The 16072-nt window shown below is 39.1% G+C and overlaps 1 protein-coding gene across 1 annotated transcript in view; it reads right to left on the bottom strand.

Moving 5' to 3' along the window:
* Nucleotides 1-8888, bottom strand: part of SLC17A5 (solute carrier family 17 member 5) — a 91697-nt gene extending 82809 nt beyond the window's left edge. The window contains exon 1 of the mRNA XM_037844151.1: nt 8636-8888. Coding sequence (XP_037700079.1) covers nt 8636-8729 — 94 coding nt within the window. The 5' untranslated portion in view covers nt 8730-8888. The remainder of the gene's footprint in view (nt 1-8635) is intronic.
* Nucleotides 8889-16072: the final 7184 nt, after the last annotated feature.

Raw genomic sequence — 16072 nt, 5'->3', positions numbered from 1 at the left:
AAAGTGAAGTTTTTGAAAAGAATGGGTGAGGCTCCCAGCAAAACTTACAGGATAGCGAAACCGGCAGGAACAATCTGCTCTAGTGTGTGACCTTCATGGAATTCATGTCTGTGCTCAGGGGCAGGTCTGAGAAAGCAGATAGCAAGCCCTGAGATGGGTGTGACAAAGCAGAGGGCAAGGGAATTTAAATTATTGGTAAGAAAATAAAGTGATGGACTGATTTGGCCCAGATAAAATGAAAGTGTAAAATGGAAAGGGCTAATGGCGTAGGCAAATATATGCTAGAATATAAAAGCTCCATGAGGGAAGGGATTTTTGGTCTGTTTTGTTGCTTGCTATATATCTCCAGTGACAAGAGCAGTGCCTGGGAGAGTTGGTATGTAACATTCTTGAGCTCAAAGTAGAGGTGCTCCCTGATGGAAATTCACAATTCTACCTACAAAGCACTCTTGACAGTAGACAGCTAAATTGATAAACAGAATCACAACGATTAAACCTCTAGATTTACCAATTACCAACTTTTAGGAAACACAGGGGTAAAAGAATATATTAAATGACAGAGATATAATTAGCAAAATGTAGACTATGGGAAATGATCCAGTTTCTTCAACAAGTAAATTACAAGAGGAGTTTAAAAAAAAAGAAACAAGGAGGGAGAACCTATATATTAAAAGAGACTTAAGAAATATATCAACCATTTAGAAGGTACAGACATTATTGGGATTCTGATTTGAACAAATAAGAAAATATTATGAGATAACTGGGGAAATACAAACACTGACGATGATAAAGAATTATTTTAATTTGTTGTTTGGTATTGTGGTATTGCAAATATGTTTTTTTTAATGTTTGCAAAGTTAGTTTTTTTTTTTTTAATTCAGTTTTATTGAAATATATTCACATACCATACAGTCATCCATGGTGTACAATCAACTGTTAACATTACGATCATATAGTTTATGCATTCATCACCACAATCTATTTCTGAACATTTTCCTTACATCAGAAAGAATCAGAATCAGAATAAAAAATAAAAGTAAAAAAAGAACATCCAAACCATCCCCCCATCCCCCCTATTTGTCATTTAGTTTTTATCCCCATTTTTCTACTCATCCATCCATACACTAGATAAAGGGAGTGTGATCCACAAGGTTTTCACAATCACACTGTCACCCCTTGTAATCTACATTATATAATCATCTTCAGGAGTCTAGACTACTCGGTTGGAGTTTGGTAGTTTCAGGTACTTACTTCTAGCTATTCCATACATTAAAACCTAAGAGGTGTTATCTATATAGTGCATAAGAATGTCCACCAGAGTGACTAGACTCCATTTGAAATCTCTCAGCCACTGAAACTATTTCGTCTCATTTTGCATCCCCCTTTTGTTCAAGAAGATATTCTCAATCCCACGATGCCGGGTCTAGATTCATCCCTGGGAGTCATATCCTGCATTGCCAGGGAGATTTACATCCCTGGGAGTAGGGTCCCATGTAGGGGGGAGGGCAGTGAGTTCACCTGCTGAGGTGGCTCAGTTAGAGAGAGAGAGGGCCACATCTGAGCAACAAAGAGGTACTCAGGGGTGCAAATATGTTTAAAGGCTGACATCTTTTAGATATGTATACTGAAATATTTATAAATGGAATAACATGACATCTGAGGTTTGCTTCAAAACAGTCACATGGGTGCATGTGCATGTAAAGAATAAATGAAACGAGACTGGGCACAAGTTGATAACTGTTTAAGCTGGGTGTTAGTTACATGGGGTTAATTATACACTTCTCTCTACTTTTGAATATGTGTGAACTTTTCCCTACAAATTAGAGGGGTCACTGGATGAAAAGTCCAAGATGAAATCAGAGAGCTGTCAAAGTGGGGCAAGTAAAAAGGAAGCCTAGTTGTGGTTAAAGCAGTCATGGGAGATGACAAAGTCCAAGGTGTGATTAAGGGAGTGAAAGAAGCCATTAGACATGTAGGAGTCCAGAGAATTGAGGGGACATGGTGTAGGATGAGAAAACACCAAGATAATGGCAGGACTTGGCATGAGGAAGATGGAGGTTTCAGGTGGCAAAGTCTTTGGTGAATCAAAGGGAGTGCCCGGGAGGTGGGTAGATGATAGTAACAATGAAGGGGAAAAAAGGTGTGGCCAAAGGCAGGAGGTCAGAGGGCAACTGTCTGGAAGCATCAATGTAGGGCAAGGAGTTGTCAAGCAGCCATCAATTAGCCCCGAGGTATGAGAAAATAATCACCTCTTGGGAGAGCAGTGGGGAGAGAGAGTGGTGTCCCCCCTAAAGGGCAGGCTTCTGTTGAAGCCAGGAAGTGGGGGCAGTGAAGAAAGGCCGGTGAAGACGTCAGGATGTAGGGGCATTTATTCCTCATGGAAGGGTTTGGCAGTGGGGAGGAGTGTGCTTGGGTCACAGCAAGGAAGCACTGAGCAGTGAGGGGCTGAGAGTGAGGTTGAGAATCCAGGGCTGGGGACACTGACTTGCACAAAAGATACTTTTCTCTAGGGCAGGGTGGGCACAGGACCTCATGGGCTCCCTTGGCCAGGATACTGCATTAAACAAAATAAAACAAAACATTGCCTATCTAAAATGGATGTAATAACTGTTGCTTTTAAAAAGGGTAACATTCAACTAGTCTTACCCTGCCTTATGGGTAATTAACTCCTGACAAACTGTTACACATTCCTAATTCCCAAATTAATATCCATTATGTGAAATGACCAAGTCTCATTAAGATGGGATTACTTCAATATTAATACTGATTATCACACCACTATCCAAGGCTGTTTCCCTTTATTTTGTAATATGGCTGTTCTCTACCAGCAATCTTACCTCCTATTTAAGACTACATTCATACACAGAGCATACCTGTGAAACTCAAGCCTTGTGTAACTGAACCTTGAATGCAAATCCTTTTTTCCTCTATGGAATAGTAGAGGCAAAAAAAAAAAAAAAAAAAAAAAAGAAAAAAAAAAAACACAAAGCACAGAATGCAGGAGAGTATCACTATTATCAACTAGAAAGTTCTGATAAAGCATGGCAGTTAAGAATGGAACTCTCATTTTGCGGTGCCCAGCTTCTCATGAGGAATGAAAAATCCAAATGGTCTTCATTGATGATGATGACAGCAGCTAATACTTGCTATGTGCCAGGCTCTCTTCCAAACACTTTGTTTTAGCTCTTTTAAAGCTTACAATAACTCTATAAATTAGGTATATTATTTCCCTCTTTTTATAGATAAGGAAAGCATCAGGAGGTTAGGTAACTTCCTCAAGGTCATACAGCTAATAAGTGGTAGAGCTCAGATTGGCAACTAGGCACTCTGGCTCCAGATCCATGTTCTGCCTTTAAATGCAAAGAAATGTCTTTGAAACCCTAAAGCTGATTTCTTGTATATGAAATGCTGACATCTTTGCCCCACAGTACTTTTTAAAATTCAATTTGATTGAGATATATTCACATACCATACAATCATCCAAAGTATACAACTGTTCACCGTACCATCATATAGTTTTGCATTCGTCACCCCAATGCATTCCTTGAATATTTTCCTTGTACCAGAAAAAGTAATAGCAAGAATAAAAAATAAAAGTAAAAAAGAACACCCAAATCCACCCCCCACCCCCCCACCCCCCATTTTTCATTTAGTTTTTGTCCCCATTTTTCTACTCATCCATCCATGTACTGGATAAAGGGAGTATGATCCACAAGGCCTTCACACACTGTCACCCCCTGTAAGCTACATTGCTACACAACTGTCTTCAAAAGTCAAGATTACTGGGCTGCAGTTTGATAGTTTCAGGTATTTACCTCTAGCTCTTCCAATGCATAAAAATCTAAGAACGGTTATCTATATTGTGCATAAGAATGCCCACCAGAGTCACCTCTGGACTCCATTTGAAATCTCTCAGCCACTGAAACTTCATTTTGTTTCATTTCGCAGCCCCCTTTTGGTCAAGAAGATGTTCTCATTCCCATGATGTCGTGTCCAGACATCCCCGGGAGTCATATCCTGCATTGCCAGGGAGATTCACACCCCTGGAAGTCAGATCCCATGTAGCGGGGAGTTGCCCACAGTATTCTGAAAACTCAATTGGATTCAGGAGACATCTCATTCATAGAACAGAAATAAACCTTCAATTGGTGAACAGTGTGAGTAATGAAGAATTTTTAGGTATAGAAGGGAAGCTTTGCTCTTCCTTGCCTAATTCCCTCCCTTCCTCCTACCCAAATTAGGCAGAACCTACAGACTTCCCGTTGTTTATTAGCATTTTAGTGTGCACCTCATTTTGCTGCGCACCTCTGAATTCCACGGGGCCCAGTAAAAACAAATGCTTGAAGGGCAAGTCATAGTTGGATCAGTTTAACAAGAACTCTGAGCCATATTTTATCAATCTGAGGGGTACTGATTCTTATCAACACTAAAGAAACATACCCTAATTTTAGCTCTCTTATTAAAGAAATACTGGGCATAATTTAAAATCATAGACCCTTATTTTTGGTGCTAGTGGCGGCTTCCAAATTTGTGAAGGATCAAGTACAAATTAAGCATTTTGCAAACAGGAATTTCTCAAATATAACACCAAGGTGGCAGTGTTGTGTTGAAGAAGGAGGACTGGACTCAAATCCAAGAAAACGGTGAGGCTAATCACCAATACAGGTATGTGCAGTAATTAACCTCTCTGGTCCTCAGTTGCCTGGGTATAAAATGAAGGTCCACCAGACAGTAGTTAGTCTCCAAGGTCTTTTACTACCATAAAATTTCATGACTATGACCTTTTAAAAGCTTTTCTCTTCTGGAAAACAAAACTAGAAATTTAGGCATAGATAAGGTACAACTAATTTCTTATCATTTTGTTTCAGAAACAAATAGGAAAGGTAAATAAAATGCATAACACATGTAAACATATAGAAAGAGAAGTTTTAAGGACTTCAAAGATTTATTCCTTCAAGCATCAAAGCCTTTTAAAAGTAATTCTGAAGTTTTTTTTTTTTTTAACAAACTCCCACACGCCTTCTTAAACTTGCAAAACTTATAAAAAATACAAAGAACAGTTTAATCTAGGCGATCTTGTTTCCCCTATTAGACCATACATCGTAGTTATTATTACTAAAACTAAGATACAGGCACCATTGAGCAGTAACTGAGGTAACCCCTATCGCTGACTAGTGTTGGTTGTTATAACCATCTTTGTCTTTTCCATCTTCTCTCTCCTGGTGCTCTTTTTCTTACACTCTCCTCAGAACACCTCAGACACATGAATTAAGTGGGATGGAATTTAAAATATTGTTGACTAATGTAATGCCCTATAACTTGTAGGATCCTCCTCTACAAAATATTTATCATATTTTAAAGAGCAAAAAATAATGGTTGCTGCTATTTCTTTTTTTTTTTTTTGTGGCATATTTGAATTATTTTTTTTAATCTTCATTTTATTGAGATATATTTACATACCATGCAGTCATACAAAACAAATAGTACATTCGATTGTTCACAGTACCATTACATAGTTGTACATTCATCACCTAAATCAATCCCTGACACCTTCATTAGCACACACACAAAAATAACAAGAATAATAATTAAAGTGAAAAAGAGCAATTGAAGTAAAAAAGAACACTGGGTACCTTTGTCTGTTTGTTTGTTTGTTTCCTTCCCCTATTTTTCTACTCATCCATCTGTAAACTAGACAAAGTGGAATGTGGTCCTTATGGCTTTCCCAATCCCATTGTCACCCCTCATAAGCTACATTTTTATACAATTGTCTTCGAGATTCATGGGTTCTGGGTTGCAGTTTGATAGCTTCAGGTATCCACCACCGGGTTGCTGCTATTTCTATGTCACTTGCTCTCCAGTGAGTATGTACTGAATAAAAATAAAAAGAGAAATGGCCACAATGTAGACAAACACCTCAAGCCATAAAGGCGTAAGACTGACAACACTCAATCCATGAATCAAAGAGGGATTGTTTTTAAAAGCAATGCTAGGAGCTCTTTTTTTCTCCATCAACTTTATTGAGGTACAATTTATATGCAATAAAATATACCCATTTCAAGCATTCAGTCTGATGAATTTTGACAAATATACATACATCTGTCTACCCCAAAAAACATATGGGATATTTTCATCAACCCCAAAAGTTCTTTAGTCCCTCTTTGCAGTCAGTTCCCTCAAATATCCGTAGCTTACAGTCAAGCATTGGTTTCCTTTCTGCTAAAAGATTAGTTTGCTTCTTCTAGGATTTCTTAATAATAGAATCATACATTAATATGGTGGCTTCTCTTGCTCAGCATGTTTTTTAGATTAATCTGCATTGCTGTGTGCATTGGTTTGTCCCTTTTTATTAATGAGTAGTATTTCATTGAATGGATATTTTTCACCCAAACATCTCTTGATAAACTTACCAGTTTTTCATTAATATGAATAAAACTGAGTGGTTATATGACCATGTATGTTTAACTTTAAAAGAAATTGAACAAGGAGAGGCTAAACGTGCATATAATTGTGCCTAAGAGTCTCTCCCTGAGTACCTCTTTGTTGCTCAGATATGGCCCTCTCTCTCTCTAACTGAGCCACCTCAGCAGGTGAACTCACTGCCCTCCCCCCTACATGGGACCCTACTCTCAGGGGTGTAAATCTCCCTGGCAATGCAGGATATGACTCCCAGGGATGAATCAGGACCCGGCATCGTGGGATTGAGACTATCTTCTTGAACAAAAGGGGGATGGAAATTGAGACGAAATAGTTTCAGTGGCTGAGAGATTTCAAATGGAGTCTAGAGGTCACTCTGGTGGACATTCTTATGCACTATATAGATAACACCTCTTAGGTTTTAATGTATTGAATAGCTAGAAGTAAGTACCTGAAACTACCAAACTCCAACCGAGTAGTCTAGACTCCTGAAGATGATTATATAATGTAGATTACAAGGGGTGACAGTGTGATTGTGAAAACCTTGTGGATCACACTCCCTTTATCTAGTGTATGGATGGATGAGTAGAAAAATGGGGATAAAAACTAAATGACAAATAGGGTGGGATGGGGGGATGGTTTGGATGTTCTTTTTTTACTTTTATTCTGATTCTGATTCTTTCTGATGTAAGGAAAATGTTCAGAAATAGATTGTGGTGATGAATGCATAACTATATGATTGTACTGTGAACAGCTGATTGTATACCATGAATGACTGTATGGTATGTGAATATGTTTCAATAAAACTGAATTTAAAAGAAAAAAAAAAGGCAAAAAAAAAAAAAAAAAAAGAAATTGAACAGTTTTCCAAAATAGTTGTATCATTTTACACTCTTACCAGCAATGTCTGAGTTCTAGTTACACTATATCCTTGCCAAAATTTGATATCCTCAGCCTTTTCAGTTTTAGCCATTCTGGTGGGTATGTAATGGCACCTCGTTGAGGTTTTAATAATCTGCATTTCCCTTCCTGAAAATTAATGATGTTAAACATTTAGCTAAATTTTGATATATATATATATATATATATATATATATATATATTTCAATTGCAACAGAATATAGTAGTCTCTAGGGAGTATTTTTACTATGGTATTTATTTCTGTTATTTCCACAGGAGATTATTTTGCAGAAGATTATAGAATTCTAACACTAAAAGACACAAAACAAGATCAATTTATGGAACTAAGTCTGACTGCCAGATAAAAGAATACAGTATATACATTTAGCACTGACTAAATTAAGCTCCCAGTTGGCAGATGGAGCTATGTTGCCACCTCTACTGCCACCATCTGATAATGTTAAAAACAAATAAAGACACCACATCCTGTTCTTGACAAGGAAAAAGTAAAATTTTAAGTTCAACTCTTTTTCTCATGTATACATCTTTGAAAGTATAGAACGCAAACTGATCTGTTCTTTAACTTCTTTTAAAGATGCTAGGTTAAAAAGTGTCAAATAGCAAAATATTTTAATTTTCCCAAATCCAGGGAAGATACTTTCCTATTTGTTGCAAGACCTTTGTCAAATTACTTTAGCGTGCTATAGATATGCTATCTCAAGGATAACAATGATTTCCCAACAAACATAGACTGCTAGAAAACAAAAATGAAATATGTGCAATACTTTTAGTCCCTTTTTACACAATTTCAAGGTATTCGCTGGGTTATCCAGTAATTGCCCTCCGCATATTCACAAATTTTACGCTAGTTCTTTTTTTACTCCCCTCCCCGCCCAAGGAGATACCAAATCCGACGCCGGCCAATCTGCAGCCGCGGAAACCCGGCCGTGACAAGAAGGAAGACTTCTCCTTGTGACCCTTTGCCCAGGAATTTGAGGTTTCTCCCCCATTTCGCTCTTCCACCGAGTTCCTTGCCCCGCACTACCGAAAACCGCCCGCTGGAGCAGAGCGGTACCACGCCCCCGCCCCCCTAGGGTGCGCCTGTCGAAGCCCCCGCACCCCGGCACCCTTCCCCAGAGGGATCTGCGGGCAGTGGGGCAGGGGAGGTTTGGTGGGACCCCGAGTGGTCCCCTATCTCGGGTCCCCTCAAGTACGAGCAGCTCCGGCCCCACCGGCCCAGGGCGTTGGCGCTCTGGCCACACCGCTCCGCTCCAGGACCGCCGCCCACCCGAAGCCCCTACACGGTCCAGCTGCTCACCGGTTTCGGTCCGCCCGACGTCCTGCAGGAGGGGCGTGCTGTCTGTGCCCTCCTCGCCATCGTTCGGGGCCAAGCCACGAGTCGGGGATCTCATGACGCCTCGGGGAAGCAGGTTTCCACGCCAGCCAGCAGACGAAAAATGACCGGACCGGAGAGCCCAAGCCCCCCGGCCGAGCTGGCGAGGCGGGGCGGGGCGCGGGTGCTGATACTGCTCCCGGCTTGAGCCCACCCCTCGGCCCCGTCACCTTACCACGGCTCCGCCCAGAGGCGCCTGCGCCAATTGCACCTCGCCGCCATCTTAAGTTCGGGCAACGCTGGCGTGGTATCGTCTGGGGAAGGCGGAGTTCCGGCCTGCTGGCGAATGGCCCGCCCGTACTTAGCCCGCCCCTCTGACTCTAGGCCTGTTCGGTTAGTGAAGCATGTTGCCGGCTTTTGTCCCCGGTTGCCAAGAACAAAAGCCACCTGTCCCGGAGCCAGGGCAAGTAGGAGACGGGAAGTGGACAGCATGAGCTTGAGTCGCGCATAGGGAAGTATTGATTGTATTCAACAAGAGGAGAGCTTGGGCTGATCTGGGGAAGTGAATGGTTTTTAACTTATCATTAGTTAATTGCCATGAATATTAATTCATCCTGGTGCTGTTTATTTCGTGGCGGCATGTTGACCCGAAAATAGTTTTTTTAATAGACTATTTTTTAGAGCACTTGAAGATTTACAGAAAAATTACAGAGAAAATACAGTTTTCATATACGCCCAACTTTCCTACAGTGTTCCCTATTATTAGACATTTTGTGTTAGTATGATACTTGTTACAATTGGACCAATATTATTAGAATTATATTAGAATTATATTATTAACTAAAGTTATATATTATTAACTAAAGTTAAAGAATTAGTAACTAAAGTCTAGTTTATATAAGGGTTCATTCTTGGTGTTGTAGGGTTCTATGGGATTTTGATTTTGCTTCGTTTTTAATTTTTGTTATAGTAACATTATACAGCATAAAATTTCCCATTTTAACCACTTTCAAATATGCATTTCAGTGGTATTAATTAGACACCCTGGTGTCCTGCCATCACCACCATCCATTACCAAGCTTTCCATCATCCCAAACAGAAACTCTGTATCCTTTAAGCAATAACACTTCATTCCTACCCTCACTCTACCCCTCAGCCTCCAGCCCCTGGTAACCTATAAACTACTTTTTGTCTCTAGGAATTTGCAAATTCTAGCTATTTCATATAGGCAAGATCATACAATATTTGTCCTTTTGTGTCTGGCTTATTTCACTCAATGTGATGTCTTCAAAGTTCATCCATGTTTGTAGTCTGTGTGAGCACTTCATTCCTTTTTAAGGCTGAATAATATTCCATTGTATATATATGTACCACATTTTATTTATCCATTCGTCTATTGATGGACACTTGTGTTGCTTCCACATTTGGCTATTGTGAATGATTCTGCTATGAACAGTGTACAAAATATCTGTTCGAGTTCCTGCTTTCAGTTCTTTCTGGGTATATACCTAGAAGTGGGATTACAGGGTTGTATGGTAATTCTATTCTTAACTTTCTGAAAAACTACCAAACCATTTTATGTAGTGGCTGCATCATTTTATATTCCCACCAATAATGCATGAGAATTCCTATTTTTTTTGCATCCTTGCTGTGGGAGCCCCGAGCCCAGGGCTTTCCCTAAGGGCTTTGAAGACTGCACACAGCAGCTTGTGTGACCTAGGTCAGTTAAGGTTTAACCTACCCTCCTTGTAAAACCAGGCCTCCTGGGCTAAATGTAATCTATAGCTTACCTCCATTCTGAACTCCCTGAGATACTATCACTCTTGTTTTTATCTATAAGGTAACCCTCCCCTCTTTCTTGTTGAATACAATCAATACTTCCCTATGCCACAAGACCCCTTTTTCCCATGCTTATGCCCTCATACACAATGGAATGTCTCTGTCTCAAGCCCCTATAACAGGCTTGACCAGTCCACCCAAAAGTGCGAAATACCTACACACTGAGTTCTGAACTGGCCGCCATTCAGAGCAGCTCAGCTGAACTTCATTCAGAGCAGTTTGATTGTCTTCCAGTTCTATTCCTGTAAGTAAGCCCTAAGTTAAAGCTCATGTCTCAGACCATGCCTGGCATCTTCTTTGGCCTCTTGGCTGCAAAAGACCCTTTGGGCTGTGATACTTGCCAACACTTTTTTTCCCTGCTTTAAAATAATTGCCATTCTAGTGGATCAGTGAAGTGGTTTCTCATGGTTTTGATTTGCATTTCCCTAATGGCTAATGATATTGAGCACTTTTTCATGTGCTCATTGGCCATTTGTGTATCTTCTTTGAAGAAATGTCTATTCCTTGCCCATTTTTAAATTGGCTTATGAGTCCTTTTGTTGTTGAATTGTAGGAGTTCTTTATATATTCTGGATGTTAAACTACCTTATGAGATATATGGCTTCCAAATATTTTCTCCTATTCTGTAGGTTGTCTTTTCACTTTCTTAATAAAGTCCTTGGATTCACAAAAGTTTTTAATTTGATGAAGTCCTATTTATCTGTTTTATTTCTTTTGTTGTTCATACTTTTTGTGTATGTTTAAAAATTCATTGCCTAATATAAGGCACTGAAGATATTTCCCTATGCTTTCTTCTAAGAGTTTTATGGTTTTAATTCTTATATTTAGGTCATTGATCCATTTTGAGTTACTTTTTGTATATGGTGTGTGGTGTAGGTCCACTTTCGTTCTTTAGATGTGGATATCCAATTTTCCCAGCACCATTTGTTGAAGTACCTGTTTTCCCCCATTGAGTGGACTTGGCGCCCTTATCAAAAATCAAACTGGCCATATGAGTAAGAATGCTCAATTTGATTTCATTTGTCTATATGTTTGTTCTTGTGCCAGCACTATTCTGTTTTGATTACTGTGGTTTTAAAATAAGTTTTAAAGTTAGTAAGTGTGTGTCCTCCAACTTTCTTCTTTTTCAAGTTTATTTGGCCTATTTGGGGTGCCTTCCCTTACATATGATTTTTTAAAAACTTTTTATTTTGAAATACTTGCAAACTTACAGGATGATTACAAGAATAATATGAATCCCATACAGAGAACTCCAACATACTCCTAACCCAGATACCCAAATCCACCAACTTTAACATTTTGCCACCTTTGCTGTATCATTTTAGCTATCTAGACATCGTTCTCTCAATTTATTTATCTATCAGTGTATCTGTGTCTGCATCCATCTGTTTGTGTGTCTGTCTCGTTACAGTCTTTTTTCTGAATATTTGAGTGTGGATTATATACATCATGCTCCTTGAACCTTTAATACTGCCATGTACATTTCCCAAGAACAATGATATTCACTTATGTATCCACCTTAAATTCATTTATCAAGTTCAAGAAATGTAACATTAATATAAAGCTTACAGCCTATATTCCAGTTTTTCATATGTACCAATAATGTCCTTTTGAGCCTTCTCTCTTCCCTTGTTGGATCCTATCCAGGACCAAATTTTGCCTTTAATTGTAATTGTCTCTTTAATTGCTCTTTTTTTTTAAAAAAAAAAAAATTGTGAGAACATATATACAACATAAATGTTTCCATCGCAACCACTCACAAGCTTACTATTCAGTGACATTAATTATATTCACTATGTTGCGGTATCCTCACCCATTTCTACTATTAGAACATTTTCATATCCCCAAACAGAAACCCTATACCCATTTTGTTTTAACTTCCCATTCCCCCTGCCCCTGCCCCTGCAGCCTATACTCTTAACTACTGTCTCTATAAGTTTGCATATTCTCTGATAACTTTCTTTGTAATCACCAAGGGGCTTAAATTTAACATCCTAAATCTGCAACAATCGTACTTGCTTTGATACCAACTTACCTACAATAGTATATACAAATTATATTCTTATACTTCTCCATCCCCCTACTTTTATGTAGCTATTGTCACAAATTACATGCTTATACATAAAGAGTATAAAACCAATGATTTCTCTTATATTTTATGCATTTGTCTTTTAGATCCTGTAGGAAGTAAAAAATACAATAGCTTTATATTTACCCATGTCATTACCCTTACTGGAGATCTTTACCTTTTCTTGCAGCTTCGATTTATGGTCTATTGTCCTTTCCTTTCAACCCACAGAACTTTCTTTAGCATTTCTGTAGGGCTGTTCTAGTGGCGACAAACTCCTTCAGCTTTTATTTATCTGGGAATGTCTTAATTGTTCCCTCATTTTTTTCTTTCATATTTGAGATTTTACTAGTTGTTCTGAATATCAGCACACAGACATTATGAACAATTTGCACACAATTAATGTATGTACTGAAAATTAAAAGGCCATTTAGTTGTAATTCTTTTCTAAAGTCATTCCAGTGGCTTTCCAGCTTAAGATTTGTAGGCAAGTTTTCCTCAAGAGGATATCAAGTACCAATATCTTCAAATGTTGTTAAATGTTACATCGTACGTTCCACTAATTTACAATTTAATATCATACACACAACATACTCACATTTCCAATCTTTCACAGCATATAAAAAGTCATCAGGAAAAGAGGATGACCACAACCAAGGATGTTACAGAGTGCACACGGTTCTGACAGGGAGAGTCAAGATCAGGGAGTATTTTGAAGAAACAATTCTACTAAAAAACATGAGAATAGAAGTAATTTAAAATGTTCAACACATATTAAATGCAATGCTGTGAGTCCAAATCATCATTTAGTATGCGTTGAATAATAGCGTATAAAAACAGTCACTCACCTACCCTATGGAATGTTAAAGTTGACATCAAGACAGTTAAAGCCTCCCATAGTTCAATATTCCACTATTTTCTGGTTGTACCAAAAAATAAACAACCAGCAAATAATTTCTCCTCTTAAAAAAAAAAAGGTTTTACACTTTAAAAATGGGATGAGGTGGGATTTCAGGCTCCTTCTTAAAATGTTTATACTAAGGCTACTAAAAACTTGTATTTACAAAACAGTTGATAAAAATGTTCTTCTGGATTGTACAAGAAGGGAGAAATGGACCACTGATAAGGCATGATATATGATATTAATCAGACATGGCTTCTTTCTCTCCTGTTTCATCAGAGGCTGGGCTCTTCATTTTTAGTTTCTCCATTTTCTGCAGGTATATCTTCTTTAGTTTCTTGGTTAGCCACTTCAGCTTGTTTTCCCTTTGTTGCTTTTTTCCCTTTGGGTTGCACTTTTTTTTTGTCTGAAGTTTTATCCTTTCCTGCTGCCTTTTTTTGGCTTCATTTTCCACTTTTCACAGCAGGTTTAGGATCCTTCTTCCCTGTACCTTCGGCCGAGCTGACCTGCATCTTGGGCATCTTACTGGTGGAGCTGGCTCATGCCAGATGCTGCAGCCTGTGGTACGTACACTGAGAGCCTTTGTGAAGCAGAGCTGCTGGCCACTGCCATTCCTCCTGCCGCCCAAGCTGCTGGGACCGTCAGCAGGGACACTCTCTCCCTACATTTTTGAAAGATAGTTTTTCCAGATATAGAATTCTTGGTTGCCAGTTTTTTTTGTTTTCAGCACTTTAAATATGTCATCCCCTCACCTTCCTACCTTCATGTTTTCCTATGAGAAAATGGCACTTAATTGTATTGAGCCTCCCTTATTTCTTTCTTGCAGCTTTCAGAATTCTCTCTTTATCTTTGGTTCAACAGTTTGATTATAATATGCTGTGGTGTGGGTCTATTTGGGTTTATCCTGTTTGGAGTTTGTTGAGCATCTTGGATATATATATTCATGTCTTTCATTAAATTTAGGAAGTTGTCAGCCATTATTTCTTTGAATATTTTCCCTGTGCCTTTCTCTCTTTCTTTTCCTTCTGGGACGCCCACAGTGCATATATTGGTATGTTTGATGGCGTTCCAAAAGTTCCTCAGGCTCTGTTCACTTTTCTTCATTCTTTCCTCTTTATGCTCCTCAGATTGGATAATTTCAATGGTTTTATCTTCAAGTTCACTGATTCTTTCTTTTGTCAGCTCCAATCTGCTGTTGAACCCCTTTGAGGAATTTTAAATTTCTGTTACTGTGGTCTTCAGCTCTATTTGGTTCCTTTTCATTATTTTTATCTCTCTGTTGATAGTCTCCTTGTGTTCAGCTATCGTTTTCCTGATCTGTCCATGTTTTCCTTTAACTCTTTATGCTGGGACCAGTTAAAAAAGTCTTGTTCTCTTGTGTCCCAGGTCTGATCCTCTGCACTGATGGTTTCTAATGCTTTAATTTTCTTCTTTGCCTGGGCCATCATTTCCTATTTCTTTGTATGTTCTGTAATTTTTTATTGAAACCTGGTCATTTTGATATTTTAATGTGTTATCTCTGGAATTTACACTCTGAGCCTCTGTTCTTTAAGCTTGTATCTTGCTAGTGTTATGAATGAGTTTTTCTTGGATGCCAGGAGCTAACCAAAAAAAAAAAAAGTAAAAGAGAAAACACCTTTTCAGTCTTTAGTGTAGGGGCCTCTCTGATCTTTCTCTGCATGTTTCTTGTCTTAGGCATGTGCTTGTGGCCCTAGGAATCCCCATATTTACTGGATATAAATGTTTCCTTTTTCCCAGGAAACAGTTTCCTCACAATCCTGGGTATTACACTGTATGTCCTATGGCCAGCAATGCCTTGCTCTAAGTGCTGTCCTTCTAAACACAGGGCAAATTGTGGGACTAAAAGTACCTCAGGCAACTTCCAGATAGATTGGGTTAGATAGACATGCTTCCCATGTGTGCACAAGAGTTACTCCACTCTATCTGGACCTGGAACCAGGGATTTGTACATTGGAGTGTGGTCTGGTTCTTGAGACCTGTTCTAGTTTGCTAATTGCTGCCGGAATGCAAAACACTAGAGATGGATTGGCTTTTATAAAAGGGGTTTATTTGCTTACACAGTCTGAAGGCCATAAAGTGTCTAAGGTAACACATTAGCATTCGGGTACCTTCACTGGAAGATGGCCAGCGGTGTCCAGAAAAACCTCTGTTAGCTGGGAAGGCATGTGGCTGGAGTCTGCTCCAAAGTTCTGGTTTCAAAATGGCTTTCTCCCCAGATGTTCCTCTTTAGGCTGCCGCCCAAGCTGCTGGGACCCTCAGCAGGGACACTCTCTCCCTACATTTTTGAAAGATAGTTTTTCCAGATATAGAAAAACTATACTCAAAAATGTCACTCTTAGTTGCACTTAGGGTATTTGTCCTCTCTTAGCTTCTCCAGAGCAAGAGTCTGCTTTCAATGGCCATCTTCAAACTGTCTCTCATCTGCAGCTCCTGTGCTTTCTTCCCTTTTGGCTGTAGCTCCTCTTCAAAATGTCACTCACAGCTGCACTGAGTTCCCTCTGCCCATCAGCTCATTTATATAGCTCCACTGATCAAAGCCCACACTGAATGGGTGGGGCCATGCCTCCATGGAAATATCTCATCAGAGTTATCA

This window comes from Choloepus didactylus, chromosome 7, assembly GCF_015220235.1.
Source record: "Choloepus didactylus isolate mChoDid1 chromosome 7, mChoDid1.pri, whole genome shotgun sequence".
Taxonomy (NCBI): Eukaryota; Metazoa; Chordata; class Mammalia; order Pilosa; family Megalonychidae; genus Choloepus; species Choloepus didactylus.
Note: the sequence above shows the minus strand (reverse complement) of the source record. Positions and strands in the feature narration are given on the sequence as shown.